Source organism: Synchiropus splendidus, chromosome 2 (assembly GCF_027744825.2).
Source record: "Synchiropus splendidus isolate RoL2022-P1 chromosome 2, RoL_Sspl_1.0, whole genome shotgun sequence".
In the NCBI taxonomy this organism is placed as follows: Eukaryota; Metazoa; Chordata; class Actinopteri; order Syngnathiformes; family Callionymidae; genus Synchiropus; species Synchiropus splendidus.
The window spans coordinates 14644277-14664357 of record NC_071335.1 but is presented as its reverse complement, the minus strand read 5'-3'; the positions used below and the strand labels follow the sequence as shown (position 1 = coordinate 14664357).

At 41.8% G+C, this 20081-nt stretch overlaps 1 protein-coding gene across 2 annotated transcripts in view; it reads right to left on the bottom strand.

Moving 5' to 3' along the window:
* LOC128754737 (zeta-sarcoglycan-like) overlaps nucleotides 1-20081 on the bottom strand; it is a 263859-nt gene that overhangs the window by 41053 nt on the left and 202725 nt on the right. For both annotated transcript variants that reach the window (XM_053857566.1, XM_053857567.1), the window contains exon 6: nucleotides 16791-16878. In XM_053857566.1, coding sequence (XP_053713541.1) covers nucleotides 16791-16878 — 88 coding nt within the window. The remainder of the gene's footprint in view (nucleotides 1-16790; nucleotides 16879-20081) is intronic.

The following is a 20081-nucleotide window of genomic DNA, read 5'->3' as shown; positions in this document are numbered from 1 at the left end:
CACGATGCGCTCTGTTATTGTGTATAACGCAGCCTCTGTATGCAGACGTGTCCCGTTAGCTACATTTACTGACTGTTTTTTCTTCATATTGAGCTGTAAAACCTTTCCTGTCCCTGCACTGTCACAGGGGAGGTGCTCGCTCTCCACACCTCCGAGGCTGGAGCGCTCACTCCAGGGTTTGATGTCCTGTTGTGGGCTGGAGCTGGGACAGGGATGAGGCGAGTCTGGGACAGAGCGTTACTTGGTTTATGATTTTGTCACAGCCAAACTGCACAGAAGCGCACATTCAGAGCTGGACACGCACCGGGCACCTCTTCACTTCTGGAGAGACGTCACTCACTCGGCAACCCCTCCCACATGCAGCGGCCACACACATAGAGGAACAGCCACCTGCAGCAGACACTCGACATTCACTCCTACAAAAGACTGTTTTAAGGCTTGGAACGCATTGTTTCTTTTTCCATTCAGATTTCCAACAATTCGCTTCTCGAACGGCCACCTGGAACGGATGAGGTACCACTGTATACTGTAATTGTAAAGCAGAAGAGTGCAGCATCACTTGTCCTTGGATAATTCATTCATCATCACGGAAGGTGAAACCAAGAGCAACAAACCAGATGCCCATAATGGCACATTCCCGTCCCGGTGACTCCTCCGGGCGGGAAAAAAAAAATGCTTTATTAAATGTTTATCTGCGATGATGAAGCCTCCAACACAAATTAGCATTTGAGTTTGTGGCCAACTGCCGCAGCACACGAAGCGTTGACATTGCTCCAAAAGGTTGATCACTCTCTGCAGAGTTGTTGCTGGTGAGTTTTCAAGAAAAGGCTGGCGCCGAGCGCTGAGTAATGAAATGTGATGGCAGAGGCCTTTTGTTCACGGCTGCACCTAAAGAAAATGTTCTCCCTAATCCCCCCCCCCTCAACCTTTTCCTTTCATTACTGCACCGTGTTTGCTCCCCTGCCATTACAGGTGTCAATTAGAGGCCCAGAGTGCCGTATCAGTCTCAATCCAGCTTTATTAGCAGCCATCCATCTCAAATGAAGGGCTCTCTCTTTCGCTCTGGCTCGCTTTATGTCCTCCGTCGTGGTCAGCTATATCATGCTTTGCAAGTACACGGCACTCTATAAGTCTTAATGAGCAAAATAAAACAAGTCAGCTCATTTGCCGCTGACCCTCCGCTCATCCACCACGGAGAGTGTGTGTGATGTGGTGAGCGGGGAGTTGGCAAATGAGTGTGAAATGAGCAGACTTTGACCCGTAAGGTTATGGTGGAACGGGAGGAGTGATGGCTCAGACGGAGGTGGGAGATGGAGCCATATTTAAAGCTGAATCGGAGAGCAGAATGTCACGTCAAACAGAGTTGATGCCGGAGATTTAATGAAAGTCCAGGAGAACGAGAGGAATTCGGAAAGAAGTTTCATGATTATGAGGCTGGGTGAGAATAATGGACCTCACGTGAACCGCGCCATGCAAAGCTCATGCCAAACTCAAGGCCTGGGGGCCACATCCGACCCCACTGTAATTTTATGAGGCCCGCAAGAGCTTTAAATACTTTTTGCTTTATAAATGTCAGGATTTGCTTTAACGTTGGTTTTATTTTTTGTCTGACTTAAGGCCCATCTACACTACATATGGATCCAGGTGGAGCTGTCTGTCTGCTGTGCTTATTTTGTCCGAATTTCTGCACATTTCCATAAAGCTTATGGATACAGACCATCAAAAAGGAGCAGTACCACAGGATACTGTGAGGGCGGTGTTGCTATTACTACCCGATATGTAGCCCCAATGAGACACGAAGAAGACATAACAATGGCGAAAATTCTCCGTTCTCCAGTCGCGACATGCTTAACGTCCTCACCGACCACACTCTGTGGTTCTGTTTGTCTTTAGTTTAGTTTAGTCTAGTTAAGAGGGACAAACATTTGACTCTGGGCTGTGGCCCCAGGTGGATATGTTGATGAACAGCAGCGTAAAGAATGCATAGAAGTATGTGATGGAAGTGTCGTTGTTGTCATTGGCTGATTTCAGTTGGCAAACAACGGCAAACGTGAGGGAAGTTTATGGTTGGCGGCACATTGAAGGGAAAGCACAGCAGTAACGTCCGCGGCTGCCTCGGCTTTATATTGCAGGAGGAGCAGGCAAAGATCTGATATAGTGCTGTACCTGTATTTGTACCTTTGTAGCATGGACTGACTGCTTGTTTTCTTGCATGTCGGCTCTGACCGCCGCATGTACTTTTTTGCCCCGAGGTGTGTGTATGCGTGTGTGTGTGCCCCTGAGTGACGGACTGGCGACCAGTCCAGGGTGTATTCCCGACTCTTGGCCAATGGCTGTTGGGTTAAGCTCCAGCACTCCCCGCAACCCTGAACAGGACTAAGCGCTGGTTACCTGACAAAGTATGCTTGTATGTATATTGTATTTCAGTAATAAATCTTGGCATTTGCTCATGTCGCTGCTTGTTTGTGAGTCATCACACACAATTGGGTTTGGCTGTCGACCGGTTTCACAGCAATTAAATAAGGTGTGAATTTAAAGTTCACCAAAAACTCTCACCTCCAATGTTGACATTTTCTTTTATATATATATAGTAAAGGTTAGACGTGTCAACAGATGATGAAAGCACAGACAGATGAGTGTTTTAAAGATGCTTCACAGAGAAAAAGAAGAGAGCGTTGTCAGGTTGACAAGGGGGATTTTGACACCACATGCACATACATTAATACGAAAACTGCCTCTCGGATTTAAAATGGACACTGACAGCAAGTTTTGCTTGAACTGAAGGTGGAATGAGAGCAGAATGTTCAAGCATGAATTGAATCTGTACACAAGAATTTAAACATCAGAGTGGAAAGCAAACTTTTTCGGCATTAAGTCCACAGAACAACATATTTTTTGAAAGTTTATTGTAGTAAATCTATTTTTGCATGACATGAAATGATCTAAATTAATATCTTATATATAACCCCAGCCCTGTTTTAAACTCTTATGCTAAGTTTGTATGGAATTTTCAAGAAAACAAAATCATTAAAAATGTTGTTTACTACATGCAGTGCGTCTGGATCTACGTGTAATGGGTCTAGACCAGAATGTGGACTATGGCAAGTATGTATGGAAACAAACCACAAGTGATGGGCTGCCTTTTGTAGTGACGGGTAGATGTATCATAAAGCTGCATTGCAGAGTTGATGAAACAGTGTCCCAATTTTCAGAGGCCACTAGATGGTGCTCTTGGTTTAGAAATATGGTTCAATGGTTTTACTGAATTAGTTATTAAAGTCAAAACATTTTAGAGAAGACTGAAAATCAGGACGCTGTGTCATGAAACCTCATGAACCCTTCAGTCCTGTGTCATGAAACCTCATGAACCGTTCAGTACTGTGTCATGAAACCATATGAACCCTTCAGTACTGTGTCATGAAACCTCATGAACCCTTCAGTCCTGTGTCATGAAACCTCATGAACCCTTCAGTCCTGTCTCATGAAACCACATGAACCCCTCAGTCCTGTGTCATGAAACCTCATGAACCCTTCAGTACTGTGTCATGAAACCTCATGAACCCTTCAGTACTGTGTCATGAAACCATATGAACCCTTCAGTACTGTGTCATGAAACCATATGAACCCTTCAGTACTGTGTCATGAAACCTCATGAACCCTTCAGTTCTGTGTCATGAAACCTCATGAACCCCTCAGTACTGAATCGTGAAGCTCATCTACCCATCACTAGTTTTTAAAAATGATTTCCTCATTTAAGAAGCTCAGTAGTTGGTGTTCAAAGTTTAGAGGTTTCATTGAAATAGTTCAAAGATGATCCAGTGCCATCTAGTGGCCTCAGAAAATGCGGACACAGTTTCATGAAAGCTCATCCGCCCATCACTACTATTTACAATGAAGTGCGTAAATTAGAGCCCAAGCTGCTTGAATTAATTTCATGAATCTGACTCCAGACATGTAAAAATGGATGAGTCAAACACGGCGACGAGCCGCTCGGAAAATTCTGTGCTGGGCTTATGGCGACGCCCGCAGAAGTGGTTTGAGCAAATCTCACTCACTTGACTTCCTGATGAGTTATTCTGACATAGTGGGGCTTATCTGAGGATTAGCATGAACATTTAGTGGAGGAAGCAGGTCTGCTGCACTTGTCAGCTCCCTTCCAGACTCAAATGTCAAATTTAACGAATACTGAAAGTTCTGCGGAACGAAAATACGTGCCTTGCAAAAGGGGCCTTTAACCAGTGGTGGTTCTGAGGGTTTGTAACAACTTTGACAATAACTGTTTTCTGCTGGTGTATCTATCTATCTATCTATCTATCTATATATATATAGATATATATATTTTGAAGGGCAACGCTCTGCGTTGTGACGGAAGTTCAGCAGTTCGCTCTCCTTTTCGCTGGACTCGGTGTCAGTGGGTAGGTGAAACATTACGCTCTGCTGAAAATTAATGTTTTGACATCAAAACCAGTCATTTTAAGTGTGAAGATGAGAATTCTATTGCTAGTATAAGCGCTATCAACTTTTGGTTTTGTGACAAACAGTTGTGAATGTTTCATGGAGTTGTCGTCATGTTCGGGAAAGGTGTGTTAAAGTGCCACATGGTTGTGTGTGCTTCACTGTGACTGTATATTTTGATGTGTAGGTAAGCTGCGGTTGTGTTGAGTCGAGACTGTGTCTTTTCTTTTTGTTCAGGTTTGTGATTTGTGTTTGTTATGAAAAGAGCTGTGTGTGTTTAGTCCCAGAATGTTTGTGTATGTATTATTTTGTAATAATCCACTGTTCGTCATGATACACTATACGTTCAAGAGGTTGGCAGTTTGCTCTCTTTTTCGCTGGACTGGGGTTACAAATATATACATGTCGACTTGTCAACGACATTTGTTACGTTCAATTTTTGTCAGTTCTTCTTGTGAGGCATTCCTCAGAAGTACCAGGTCCTCAATCATTTCTCCGGAACACAGTATCCATCACAAGATCAGTCAGTGAGATGTGTTTCAAGAGACTCAAAGTGACTTCATCCTTTGTCATTTTACTGTGATGTGAATCAAAGTTAATGAATTTCCCAATATTCAGCTTTGTTGCGAGCAGCACAGCTCGGAGATCAATTCATCAGAATTACTTTCAAAGCCGTTGCAAACCTTAAACAATCTATATCTTTGAAAATAACATTTCCTGGAGGACAGCGAGTGGTCTTCAGGTGGAAACAAAGATGAAGGAAGTACAGCGAACAGGAGGCTCAACTATGACAGTAATGTAAAGGCAGTGATGCAAAAGAACAAAAGTGATCCAACATTGTCTGAGGCTTTAATGTGAGCCACTCTGAGCAGTTCACTCAAATCTCTGCATACAGTGTCTGAAATGTTTATTCACTGACTGTAACTAATGTTCATCTGGAACTAAATACAACTGACTGTGCGAAGGGAGGGAATACAAACATCTCTTCTTCCATCAGTTTCAACAATTTGGAGTGTTGGATGGACAATGGAAGAAGCTGACCTTCAGAATGAGGCAGTCAGCAGGTCAAATAAGAAGGGAAAGTGTTAAAAATTCTAGGTTTATATATGTGTGGTTTTGGATTTATTGAAACGGTGGAAGCTTGTTAAGAACTCTAGACAAGACAAGGTCCAAAACAGGTGGTTGTTCTCACCTCGGTTGCAATTTCCCCCCCAAAAATAGAGCCTCAAAACTTCTACCACAACTTGGAGTCAAACTACAGTCCACACCAGGGAACCTTTATCTCCACTTTAGTCCTTAACATACTCTTCTGAACTCCTCCCGTTCACATTTTATCTATAAGGGGGGCCAGTGAGGGGGACACATCAGTAATCTCAGAGCTCTAACCAAGGTGAAGTTGTCAACAACAACAGTAAATAAACAACATAAAATGACATTGTGCAAAACAAATTTCAAGCTCCTGTTTCAAGGCAGAGGTTGAAGCTCGCAGAAGTGATGGAAAACCATATGAGCCTTCAGTTGGAGCTGTTGTTAAAAGGATGCACAGAGGAAAAGCCTTGAGGAGAGACCGCGAACACACTGCAGTGGCCATGCCATTTCCATCAGACTTACAAACACACAGGTGCTGAGGAGGGATGAGGGTAATGAGTAGCAGCCAAATCTCTCGCCTGAAGAGAAAGGGCATTCATTAGCAGCAGCATGCACTTATGGAAATGACAGCATGACAGACACACACACACACACACAGGCTACCATCTCTGTGGGGACCACTCACTGCCATCCAAAACCCTCCGAAACAAATGGCTTAACTTAACCAGGACTCCAACTATAATGTTATACTGAAGCCCTCATCCTCAAATTGAGGCTTGACCATGTGGGGTCCGGCAAAAGGGCCCCTAAGGTCCCAACAAGGAAGTGTTTTTCCCTAAAACTGGGCGTCGTAAGGTTAGCTCAACCTAAACACAAACACACATTTCTTCTTTGATGTGAATTCTTGTTTTTGTTTATCTTTATTTAAAAAAAAAAAAGTTTTCCAACAATTATTGAGCCCTTTTTGGTTTTAAGGTATAACTTCATATTCATACCTTGTTCACAGATCTTTACCTAGCCGATCTTTTACTCAGCTCATTTAGAAAAAGAGTGCTTGTTTCTGAACATAGAAAAATGGTCATCTGAGCGAAATGAAAGAAAATGATGCAGTACGACTGCCAAGCCCACATGTGGCACCGTAGTGCTCTAGTGAAATGTAGGGAAGGCGGCAGGGCACATGCACATGAACGTGTTTCTGGCCATCATGAAAACAGAACTGAGGTGGTGGAGTGGACTGACGGCCACGGAGGGACCCCTGGTGGTCCTCAAGCGCCGGACCTTTTCACTGAATAGAAAAGTGCCCTTTTTGCTGGTGCATATTTGAAATTCAAAAGATACAAAAAGTTACTCTTTCTTATTACTTGTGCTCAAATCTGTTTTAGTATCTGACATTTGACATTTCTCACCTCTTGTGAGAAGCATGGCCCCTCCCACTCCTGTTGCAGCCAAAGGCTCAAACGTGGAAACTACATACATTTTGTCATACATTTGAATTCATTCCAGTGATGTTAACATTTCTGGCTTGTCTGTTTTTAGCTACCAAAAGTAAACCCAAACAACCTCATAGTGACGGGTTGATGAAGTATCATGAAACAGTATTGCATGGTTAATGAAACAATAACCTTATTTTCAGAGTCTATTTGGTTTAGAAATGATGTGACTAAGTTGTTGAAGTCCAAGCATTTAACAGCGGGCAGCGCCATCTGGTGGCCTCTGAAAATCAGGACACTGTTTCATGAAACCTGATCTACCTGTAAATACAGTGTCGTGAAACCTCACTTACAAGTAACTGCGAACTGATCCAACAACAACTATATGAATAATTTTCGTGACTGGTGCCCCTTTTTTTACTGGCTTAAGCACCTGCTGACAACGAGGTTGATTCTTTTTACACGACATTCAGACAATCGAAAGTCCCACTGTATCACAGACGAACTGTAGCACTGCAGCGTGAGACCCAGACATCCAAATATAGTCTTGCAATTTTCTCACATGAAACGTGTCTCGCCAGTTTCACTGATCACAGTGAGAGGAAAACGCTTCATTCACGCTGACAATCCTATTGACGTTTTCCTCATTCGACAAAGGATGCCACACCGACAGCTCCCCGCAGCCGGAACATTAGTTCCTCTGTGGAATAGAATTGTAGCATCAGAACTACAACTTCATACGTCATCTTTATGGTCGGCCGTAGAAAGTCGAACGATTCTCAATCACAACAACGATCCCATTGTGACAGGGAAGAAACAAGTAGAGAGACAGGAAAAGGAAACAATTTAAGTAAGACTGATAGCAAAATGCGACAGGGTGTCAAAATCCTACCAACGTGAGAAGCGCTAAAAACCTTTATGTTTGATAGAAAATAAGTGCAATAGGAAAAAGGCAAACGTTGCTGGGACGTGCAGATCAGATTTTGGGAAGGGAAACTCTTGAATACATAAATGAGTCTGTGATATGTTCTGATCTTTCATAGAGGTGCTTTCAGCTGGTGGGATAAGACAAGGGATCAGGTAACATTTCTGTAATCCCCTGGAGGATGTGCAAGAGTCACACAAGGATTAAAGCAACTGAGCTGCAACAAAAGAGTGGTGGAGCCAAATAGCAGACTTCATTTCCTGCAAGTCAAACCACACCTTTTTGGGATAAACTTTGAGATCTTATATTTTACGGTCATATATAGACAGCAATGCACATCCACGTCATGCCTTCCTCACGGCGTTGTCACGCAACATTTCCTGGCTGTTCTGTTTTCTCAGAGAGACGACTAGTTGTCTCATCTCTTTCTCTCTGTGCGGTGTAGATGGTGGCGCACAGCTGGACTACTTTTCAATGACATCACATTTAATTTGGCGTCTGAGAACAAACCTGAACGTGATTCCTTCAAGCTCTCGCTTGTGTTTTCGTTCTCCTGATTTGAACCTGCTACTTTTAGTGCTGCTGTGGTTTGATCGTCCCCAGCTACTTTTTTATTTGTTCCCTGTTGTCTCAATGGAGATTTTTCCATATATTGTTCTGAGTAAATAAATTTCATTTTATAAACTGTTCCATGCCTTGTAACTCTCTTATTTCATTCCCTGGTCTCCATCTGCTCTTCCTCAGTCCAACAACACAGCAGCATAATCCCACACTTGTGGAGACTCCAGATCCCTGCAGCACCTTCCACAGTCCGCCACTCCAATATCTCAAAAGCATTTGGCATGAGTGGAGCCACGTAGAGCTGTGCTCCACATGTTGAAGAGCAGTGTGGAACAGTTATTTTTATGGCTGAAATGTTTTTCGCTTTCCAACAAGACACACAGAGTACAATAACAATAGTTTAGTAAGAAGAAAAACAGATATTTTGCGCCTGTTTTTGTTCACATTTTGACTATCTTGGCTGGTGTGCAAGGCTGGCGGCAATTTGACTGACGTGAGTGACGGCTTTTCTGCCTACTTATGGAGCACTGTGACTCAGAATGAGCCTCCAGAAAAATATATACTACGAACCAGCCAACATTTGCTTGCCACCTCGCTCTGAATCCCGTACATTTCTTCTGATGTTGCCAGGACTTTGAGTAGTGTAAGTCCTGTTTCCAGCCTTGCCCTCCTCCTGTCTTGTGCTTCAGAACCTTCTTTGTTTTTGTCTCTGTGGACTGTTCTAGTTTTCCTTTATCTAGTGGACTATATTTGGGTTTCAAACTTGCCTTGTTGACGATCAACACATTTTTATCGACTACCCCTCTTGTGACTGGATCGCATCCACATTTGTGTCCAAACCGTCACACACTCTTTAGTAATGAATCTTACTAAAGCCTTAAAGGAGGCACACAAGGATTTTCAAAGCCTTAAACATTTTTTTTTATCTGTGAAAGACACCTCACAAGTATAAAACAATGTAGTGTTGATGGTTACTATATATGTGTGGTGAATGCCATAAATCCATCATAAAACACCTCACACATTCCGTGGTCCACCTCCAGAAAATTCCTGTGATAGAATGAGGGGTAAATAAAATAAAATAAAATAATAGTGGGAGAGGAAAGCACAGCACACAGCATGGAAGTTTTAGGTGTTTTAAAACGAAATATTCTTGAAGAAAAATAGCAACTAATGACATGATAACAGAAACACATTTGCTGTGGCCGGAACTTAAGCCTGGACACATGAAGGAACAGTCTGGGGGAGGATGGCTGCAGTTTTTAGGGGGATTTCCCATGATTAAAAACTGGCATTGTTATTGTCACCAATTCAATGAATGTCAAAGGTCCGGCTTTGCTTCCTTGTTTCTCTGTTGGATCGCTACGTTCTGTTCCACATCTTGGTCCAAGCAAATATTGTTTACATTTACGATTATCGGCCAGAGGTGTGAATTCGGATCGGCAAACAGGGCTTCCTGGAGTAAAGGTGACACACAGTGAGTGGTTCATGTCCACCATATCTTGTGGATACATTTTTTAAAATAAGATTGCATGCATTTTACTGTGAGCCAGTTTGAATTATCAAACTAAACAACAAGGCAATTTACAGTGTTTTTTTTTTGTTTTTTTTTTATAACAACCCGAACAATCCGGATACACGTCTCTCAATATCAAGTTAGTAACGTCAACTGCCTGAGTCCTGCCTTCAATAACTGGTCCTCCCGACTCCGCAGCTGGGCCAACTTTGCACCCTGCCTTTTTGAATCAAAAGTTCTCTGCTCCTTCCTTTTGAGTTTATGTTATGTAAGCAAAACAAATCACGCTAACTGACCTCCGCCGTCTTGTCGGGCCAGATACTACATTTCCTACCTGTCCACACACCGCAGACAAAAGCATTCTCTTGTTGGATAATCCTATTAGAGTTGAGGTAATCGGGCATTTACCATGAGGAAGGAGCCACATCGGGACAGATCGATGACCATTACGTGGCCCCCATCAGTTTCTCACGCTTCGACTGCTTTTTGCAAGTTTTAGTTTATCTAGTGGAATAGTGGATTCTACTTTGCCTTGTGGAGAGTGAGACTTACTTCTCGTGATTAAAAGCTAGTGTTTTTCTTGTCATCCATTCAGTTAGTGTCACAACTTCCTCCTTAGTTTTCTTGTTTCTCAGGTGGATCGCTTCTTGATCGACTATTCTGTTACACTCCACTGTTCCCCACTCGCACAAAGATTTACCTTTTTAACAAGACAGACAAAACAGTGCAAATCAGGTGTTTGCCATCCTTGGTTGCGAAAGGTCAAAAAAAGGGATGAAAACAGCGCCTCCTGTTTAGCAACATCAAGAATGGAAGAACTTGGTTTGGCAATAGACGTATTCCTGTGAGTTGGAGCAAGTGCACTTGTGATGCCGTTTGAAAACAGCGACAGCATAAACTTTCTAAACACAATGACTGTTATCCTGCAACTGCTCCAGTCGCAGGAACATCTTGTCCCTGGGTTCGGCTGCAGCGATGAATACTAATAAGAGCTTTACCGGGGTGGAACGAGATTGTTGAATCTGATGACTCCAGTGGCCAATGATCAAAAACATTATTCTTCCTCACAGGAATTTTACTATCCCCTCAAGGATATTGAGGAGTTTTTTTTTTTTTTTTTTTTTAACTGCTGATTCTGTGAAAGCGCGTTGGAGTTTATTAAGAACCTGCAGAGTGACTGCATGGATTCTCAATGTCAGTTGAATAAAACCTGCTTGAAGTTCAACCTACCAAAGTAAGAATCTTCTTTATTCTCATCATGTGTGTTGTGTCACATTATCTTACTGCACAGTTGCCATCATGCTCTGATCCAGCTGACAGAAGTGTGAAGGGTGAGGGAGTAAGTGCGTACCCGACCAGTGTCTCACTCAGTTCAGCCATCGATGAAGATGGATGGTGAGAGAAGTGTAAACTAGAATGGCCGTTTGAGGTGACTGAAATGTGGTTCCTTCTCAGCCAGTCCATAGACAGCTTCCTTAAACATGCACTTTCAGACCTTGAACTGCATTCACATCCTGACCTTGAGTTGCATCACCACATATTGATCAGAACATATGTGGATGCAAATGAACATGTCACATCCGACTCTTCAAATCTCTCGATGATCCGTGAAGACAGTTTCTCTCAGACCCTGCAGAGCAATCGTCATATTTCTATCTGCGCTGGGATGCCATTAATTTTACATTTTTATTTGCTTCATTAACATTTTAATTGTTTCCAGCGCCTGGTGCATTGCACGCAGCGTTACGAAATCTGAGCTTTGAATTCATATTTTTGATTAAGGTCCATAGAATTATGAAACCCAGCATCTTCACAGTCCTGAGAAATCGCTTCACAAAGCTTCATTTATCATTGAGATGACAGCTGCGTCGGCCATGGAGATATTGTGGGAACAATAAACACAATACGACACAAACAAACTAGAAAGACTTTTGAGTGAGATACTTACTGAAATAAACCGATGCGAAACCGATACAATTACATATTAAAGCAAATTCCTAAAGTAAGCCCATTTAAATTACGCTCTACTTATTTCCAACAGCTGGGGAAAATAAACTGACACAGCACTGTCCAAATAAATTGAACCATATGGTTAGAATATAACAACAAATAATGGTAATGGAAATCTGTTGACACCATCTCAATGAAAAATTGGTTTCACGTGTGATTCATCAACGCCCTCACAGTTCCTTCTTGTTGCAGAATGTTAGTTCTTATAACAAGTAGAGACTGGAACTCTTTTACTCCATGAGTCTATAATAATAATAATAATGTCCTTCAGTACTGTGTTGTCTTGTCCATGTCTTTGCACTAAAATGAAGAGAGGATTCAATAAAATAATTGAAGTCAAATTTAAGTTGACTCTATGGTTTACGCTTTAGCTGGAACATCAGGGTCGATGTGCTCCAGTGATGAACATCATCTTTGTTGCTTGAATATTTTTGTGCTTCTATTCTGAAGTCTTTTCAGCTAAAATCTTCCCTCCATCAGAGCAATCTCATGTAGGCTCATGGATGTTTTGGTGATGACAACATATTGTGTACTGCTTGCTTGAATTGGTGCCCTGTGAAAGAAAGTTTATTCCTGACTAATCTGGGTTATGTGGATTATTTTTGTCAGCAGTAATCGCTTAAACTGAATGAACTGTATAATCTAAGGTGGTGGTTCTAGACAAGGAGTGTCATACTGATCCACAATAGGGCTGCAGTGGATGCTGGTATTGGAACAAAAACCGCCCTTTGAGGGCCGATTTGACACTCTGTTCTAGACCCAAGCTGCATGAGTTGGTAGCATCTCGGTCTGTTGGTAAATATTGGCAGAAAATGGCAGAAAAAGGACAAAAAAGGAGTTCTTTGCGCCTAGTTTACTGTCGTTCTCCACGCGGATGCTCTCTTTACTGTACGCTGGTAACTTGACTTTCAAATGATGTCAGTGCTGCATGTCACACTGTGCTTGTATTTTGCAAACCTTGGTTTTTCCAACCATTGCCCAAAGAAAGTGAGCTGAGAAGTTCAGTTCAGAAGAAGGAGCAGATGATGTGAATTGAGAAAAAAAGATGAGGAATAGATAGGGGAGCTAAGAGAGCAACAGATATACAGAGAGGTGGTGCAGGAAATAGGTGAGACAGAGCAGGCGGTGGACCTTATTTCTGCAAGTGAGGAAATAGGACAGAAACTTGAGGCACAAAATGACTTTGTCAAGTCAATTTGTTGTGTACTTTCCTGGTCGTTTTTTATATACACAATATATTTTTCTGGAGATTATTGGGGACATAATGATCAAATTCAATGGGGAATGTTGATTTGACATAGGAGAGATTCAAGTCACGATTCTGCCAGGAGTTAAAATCACAAGTCAAGGCACTGCTGCACCATGAAGTGCTTCAAAGTATGAATCATAAAAAAAAATAAAGTTTCTAGCTGCATTGTAAGCTTTCTTGTGTATTTTCCGCACAAACCCACGTGTTTTTTTCCTGTCGTGGATGCAGCACCATCAGCTGCAGCACAGCAGCTCAGGGAATTATGCCCACCCCACATGTCAAACAGTAAAAGGGCTTTGTCTGCTGCACCTGTAGACCTCCTTCTTCATTCATCACATCTCACATACTCATAGAGTAGTTTCGCATTAAAAAACAACTTCAAATGTCTCACATTTTAAAGTCTTCATTCGCAATGAATGGACCACAATGACAGTGTGCTGTGCTCATGACTTAGTTCCAGTTCCACAAATGTAAGCTGCTAGTTGCTAGAAAATAATACACTGAACTACATGTACTTCATTCTTTCACACAAACTTATATTTATATGCAACACCATCATAGTGCCCCTTTAAAACAGGCAATGCTCCTTCTCTTCTGTAAAATAGCCAGTATGAATTAGCGTCACAGAAGTTAATCTCTACCTATTGCATGCGCTCCACTCCATAAAAAAAGCCATTACCTTGAAAATTCCCCATTTTCAAACTGATTGCATTATATAATTGATTCAAAACGGCACCTCGGTCACGAAGCCGGCAGCTGAGAATCACAGCTTGAAGCGCTTTGGCGCATTCACAACTGAATTATCAAACAGCTGAATCTACTGCCTTCAAACCTCATGAGAATATTCCTCTTATCTCCAGAGGGAAGAGTCACTGTGAGAAATTGAATATAAAGTGTTTGATGCAACTCCTGTACGAAAGGCCCCCGACCCAATCGGGTCGAAATAAATCAATGAATAAACCGTGACCCAACTTGTCGATACGCTAACAAGGTTGTGCTTGTTCATTTGAACTTGCTAAGACACCAGTGTGATTTCACAAGTTTGGCATTTACACTACAGTGGCCATGAACTAACACTCATCCTTAATGTATTTCCAAACACCTCTACTACAGTAGCACTACAGTATAATAAAGCTCAATGAAACCTCAGGATAACTCAGTTACCCTGAGGTGTTATTGAGCTTTATTCACTAGTATTTTAAGTTTAAATGAGGCCAGAGACTGTAGTCTCATCCATTTCCCATAAAGCTGATAGAATTTACTGTACAAAAGCAAATGAGTGAAAGACTCGAGCATGAAGGTCGTTCGTCCTTTGCTTCATTTGCGACAGATCTTCACCATCGGTTTATAAAGTGAAATATATCACGATCATTAGAAAGCAGAACATGGAGATAAAGTCGGCCGGTTATAATTTCTTGCTCAATGTGGCGTGAAATTTGGGGATTTTATAACAACCAGACTTAAAAAAAAGACTTCACTTATTGTAAAGCATTTGCGCACATATTTGCTTAAGCAATATATTTTTTCCGACAATGGGAATTTAATGGGTTTCATCGTCGGCTTCAGACGTCAGAGTCACAAAGACGCAATTGAACAAGGCCTTTATGGGAACTTTATTGAGTGAAATAAAAGCCAAAACAAAAATTATTCACATAATTTATTTCTTCATTGGTCAAATCAATTCCTGAGTAATCTCAGTTGTGCAACTATTGTTTTGCCATGAAGTATAATGCAAAGATCTGGGGATCAATGACACACCACGCTGTGCTGCATGAAGAGCGTCCCTAACGGACTTTTTGAGCAAACATTTCACGCTGGGCAGTTTTATGAACATGACCCAGGATGTCGCAGGATTGGCAACAACACCTATAAAATAGCTAGTCCCAGAGTTACCATTCGTTCACGACTGTAAACTGTTGTTAGCATCGCTAATACTATAGAGGGTTTTCACGGCACATCATCAAACCCGAAAGCCGCCATGTTGGAGATACTCACTGCTCAACACAAAACGGTACTGAAAGCGATTCTGCAGCATTTCCTGTAAAATACGGTGAATTACTGTCGTGTTTTTGGGCTGTACAAATCGTTCTGATCGTGAAAAACATTTGGAATTTTATCGACTTTATTATAAATCAAGGATGCCAGAAGTTGTCGTAAGAAAGGTTTGGTTAGCATAGCTGACACAGGACCTTCGTGGCAAAAGTGTGGATAACGCCTGAATATTTTGCTCATTAAAAAAAAGAAAAACTATAGCCTAAATGTCTATTAATTTGCATTATATTGCTGTGGAACAGTAGAGGAATACACAGAACTTACACAGCACATTTTTATCCATGCCAACCCACACGGTTTTAAGTGTCGCGCATTTTTGTGTTCATTGAGTCCCAACTCGTTTCTACAAGTCTTTTGTTTTGGTTTTTTTGCGTTTGTCCATCACATTCCATTCACAGTCTACAAGAGTATTTCCAACATGGCGGCTTCCAGGTTGGCTGATGCGGTGATGATGCGCCGTGAAAACCCTCTATAGCATTGAACTGAGAGGTCTCACTCTAGATTAGGGGACATTTATTACCCTAAATAAACTACTTATTCCTATGTGTATTTGCAGCATATTAGCCATTATTGAGAAGTGTCTTGTTAAGACTGACTAGATTTTACCTTGGGATAGTCACCGAAAGTTCTCGTGTGACAGCACTGTCAAGTATTAACCGGAAATAAAGAAGGAATTAGTTTACTAATAGTACTTGTGGTCCCAATTTTAAAGCGTTACCTTTAAAATATTACATATTTATTGTGTGTAATAAATATGCAATACAACATTAAACCAAAAATGAATACAGCAACAATTGCTTCGCCTAATAAAACACACTCAAAAAAATAAAGAATTGTCCTCCTCATATTTATGTATAGTTGAATAAACATGAGAAACTGAAACCTGTGTACTTTAAAAAATAAGGCAAAGGCTTTGTCAATTTATTTAGCTTTATCGCGAAATAATACCTGTTGGGAGCACATCAGCGGCCATAATTGTAGTTCTTTAGGGAGTGTTTTGAGGGAAGAGGCCATTTAGGGATCTTTAAACAGAAATAGCTTCAACAATACAAACATTTCAAAATTCATTTTGATGGCAAACTAGTCTATAAGAATGTGAAATTCGATTATTGAAGGAAATAAAAAAGTTCTAGCGTACAACTTTTGAAACTTGCAGGTGATTTATCGCTCTTCATCGGAATGTGTCATGGCTAATGCCGCTCTATGACCATTGAGTTATGTGTTCTGGTATACACACGTTTCTCATTAATTCAATGAGAGCCTGAGAAAAAATGATGTAGTCAGAAAACAGTACAGCTGTCAGCATCTGTGGGAAGGCCTAATGGAAATTGATGGCAGATTTAGAACAGACAGAGGGGGAGAGGTACAATGCAATTACGGATCTGAGCCCACCCAAGCCACGCGAATGATAAATAACAAAGAAAATGGATCAAAATAAGATTTGTTTTGTGCGGTTTAGCAGCGGATAGACATGTGTGCTGACCTCCTGTGTTGGGTTCTTACCTACTGTGAGTTGACCAGTCAGCTCTCCCTTATCATTCCGAGCATTGACAGTCACATTTCTGTCCGACTGCAGGATCAGCGGGCTGTCCTACAAGGGAAGAGCAAAGACGGATGCTTGAAAAAGAACACGGCCAGTGAGAAACATTCCATCATTTATCACAGGTTATTCTTTCCAGATCTGTCCTGAGCTGTTATTCACTCTTCAGAGTTTACACCGCCACGCGCAACTCACCATAAATTATCAGCTAGCCAGTAAAAAAAAAATCCAAACCTATGCTCCGTCTTCATGCAGTTGCCTCAATAATCTCGCAGGATTAATTATTGTACAACAGTCGAGGGCTTCAACATATTATTTTTCCACTCTGTTTAAAGCAGTGGGTGCTTTCCACGGCCTGACAGATGTAATGCTGTCCGATTTATTCCAGCTCAATGGGCAGTGCACATGAACAAGCGCTATCTCACTCACTCAGAGGAGGACTCAGTCATTCGGAGGTGTTGCTGTATGCAAGAGTCATATTTACTTAAGCACTCCCAGTCAAATAAACATAAATAGAGGAGTCAATTATAAATATTTAACAGCTGCTAATGTTTATTCATGTAGATTATGAGTGACAGAGCAACTTTTGTTTGGAGTGCGAGAAAGAAATCGCGTTGAGACGTGTACTTTGCATATTGCGTGACGATAATGTGGCATTTTTTTTCTGTTTTACTTTACCATTTCCTTGCTTTTGCTTCAGGGCACGAACATATTGAGATTTATTTTGGTATTCACCGAGGATGAATCAATTCTTGTTTGAAATACAGGTATAGAGCACTAGCTGAAGGCTACAGGCAAATCAAGAATGATGCGTTCACTTCTCCCCCTCAGTCAGGACACGCAGCGTCATTAAAGGAGACAAATTGTTTGGGTTTCATTTTCTGTTTAATCTAACAACCACTTTACTAATGGAAAAGGTCCGAGCTGAAACTTAATCTTCACAAAAAGGACACTTTTGGTGGCAACTCTTACAACGATTCTTGTGTGCTAGGTACAAGGCAAAATTAAGTTCTGTGTGAAGTTCTTGTATATTTTGAGAACTTCTGTTGGGTTTCATTAGTTCAGCAAAGAAGGTCTTCGGATGTGATGTGGATTTCAGAAGGTTCAGATGGTATCTCCACACTTTTATGCTGTTGTTTTTGTTTCTTGTGTCCATTCCAGACGGCCGTTCAAGAAGCAAGTTGTTCGAAATCTGAATCGATTTTTCCCATTACAATGAATGGAAAAAGAAATAATGCGTTCCAAGCCTTAAAATAGGCTTTTGTAGGAGTGAATGTAGAGTGTCTGCTGCAGGTGCGCTGTTCCTCTATGTGTGTGGCCGCTGCATGTGGGAGGGGTTGCCGAGTGAGTGACGCCTCTCCAGAAGTGAAGAGGTGCCCGGTGCGTGTCCAGCTCTGAATGTGCGCTTCTGTGCAGTTTGGCTGTGACAAAGTCATAAACCAAGTCACGCTCTGTTCCAGACTCGCCTCATCCCTGTCCCAGCTCCAGCCCACAACAGGACATCAAACCCTGGAGAGCGAGCACCTCCCCTGTGACACTCTACCACGGTCCAGTGTGGAGACAGGAAAGGTTTTACACCTCAATATGAAGAAAAAACAGTCAGTAAATGTAGCTAACGGGACACGTCTGCATACAGAGGCTGCGTTATACACAATAACAGAGCGCGTCGTGGGTCAGCTGATTGGTCCACGCACGTTATGTTTTTTCCGGCTTATTTCGGGGGCGTTGGAGTTCTGGATTTTTGTTCGAAATCCGAAGCAAAAAAATCTCGAAATTTTTGTTTGAACTCGTTTGAAGTTGTTTGAAGTCCAGGATGTTCGAAAACCGAGGTACCACTGTACTTTGTAAGAATTCAATCGAATCACTAAAACTAAATGCACATTCAACTCACTGTGGACACAAAACATGCTGTTATGGATCATTTGATATTGTTTTGGTGTTGCCCAATGATTGGTTTTGACTACCAAGCTAGCGTTAGCTGTGACCTAGCGCTAGGGAGGCCATGTCCACAGGAGCAAACAGGAGACCAATTTGAGGAATTGTGAATAATTAAAACCCATGGACTGTGAGTATTCCCCTCTACAATGGATTGTGTGCTTAATATGATACAGTCTCAAGTTTTGATCTCAGCTCATAATGTGAGATTTGATAGTATACGACTGGGTACTGGTTGGTTGGTTGACGGTGGCCATGTCGACCATTCTAACAATGTGCAAGGCTTTAACTGTAATAGTTTATGAAGGTTTTAAATACTGATGGGTATCTAGCAAATACATGCATAGAATGGGTAATAACAATCTCATAGATTAACTATATTACTGACTCATACTACGATTACATGCAGAGAGTAGCCCGACTAAGGCAGCAGCTCGCCACGTCAGATTGCATCACCTTCTCTCGGTTTACATGCAGCACAGAGGAAACCAAAGCAATGCATGACTTCGACTTGGCCCAGCTCCCACTGTTAACCTGGTCACTACTTGCTGTTCAGTATGTTCCACTCCTGCGTCACTCTGAGGATGTTGTTTTTATGCGGGAGAAATACCCCATCTTGCCTGTGACTTGTCACCCACTGTCACACACTGAATGCTTGAGAGCCATGTACAGTGACTCTGTTTGGATTCTATTCACTGAAAGACATTTTGATCCATGATTGTAATATACTAGCTGCTTCAAGGAAGACCATCTGGTGCTTTTCCTTATACATACAATGTTTGACAGACAGTCGTGGAAGCTCCTTTAGATGGAGCACACCGTAATAATCAATGCTATTCTAACCACTCGATAGCAAACAAAGTCACTCTATATGGTGCTGTTAGTTTAGAGATGATGTGAGGTTTCATTGGATTATTTGGTCTAGTCAAAACATTACCATTCGTGGCCTGGAAATCGGGACACTAGTGATGGGTACATGAGGTATCATGGAACAGTACCGAGAGGTCAATGAAACAGTGTCCTCATTTTTAGAGGCCACTAGATGGCGCTCTTGGTTTAGAAATGATGTGCGGTACCACTGAATCAGCTGTTCAAGTCCAAACATTGTACAGATGACACTGCCATCTGGTGGCCTCTGAAAATCACGACACTGTTTCGTGACACCTCAGTACTGTGTCATGAATCACCCACCCATCACTATTTATCACTGGACATTGCTTTCAGCAAATGGGGTTTTACAGTGTTGTACTCAAGACCACACCAGCCGAGACCAAGATATTAACAAGATATTATTCAGGTGCACCGATATAAAGGACAAA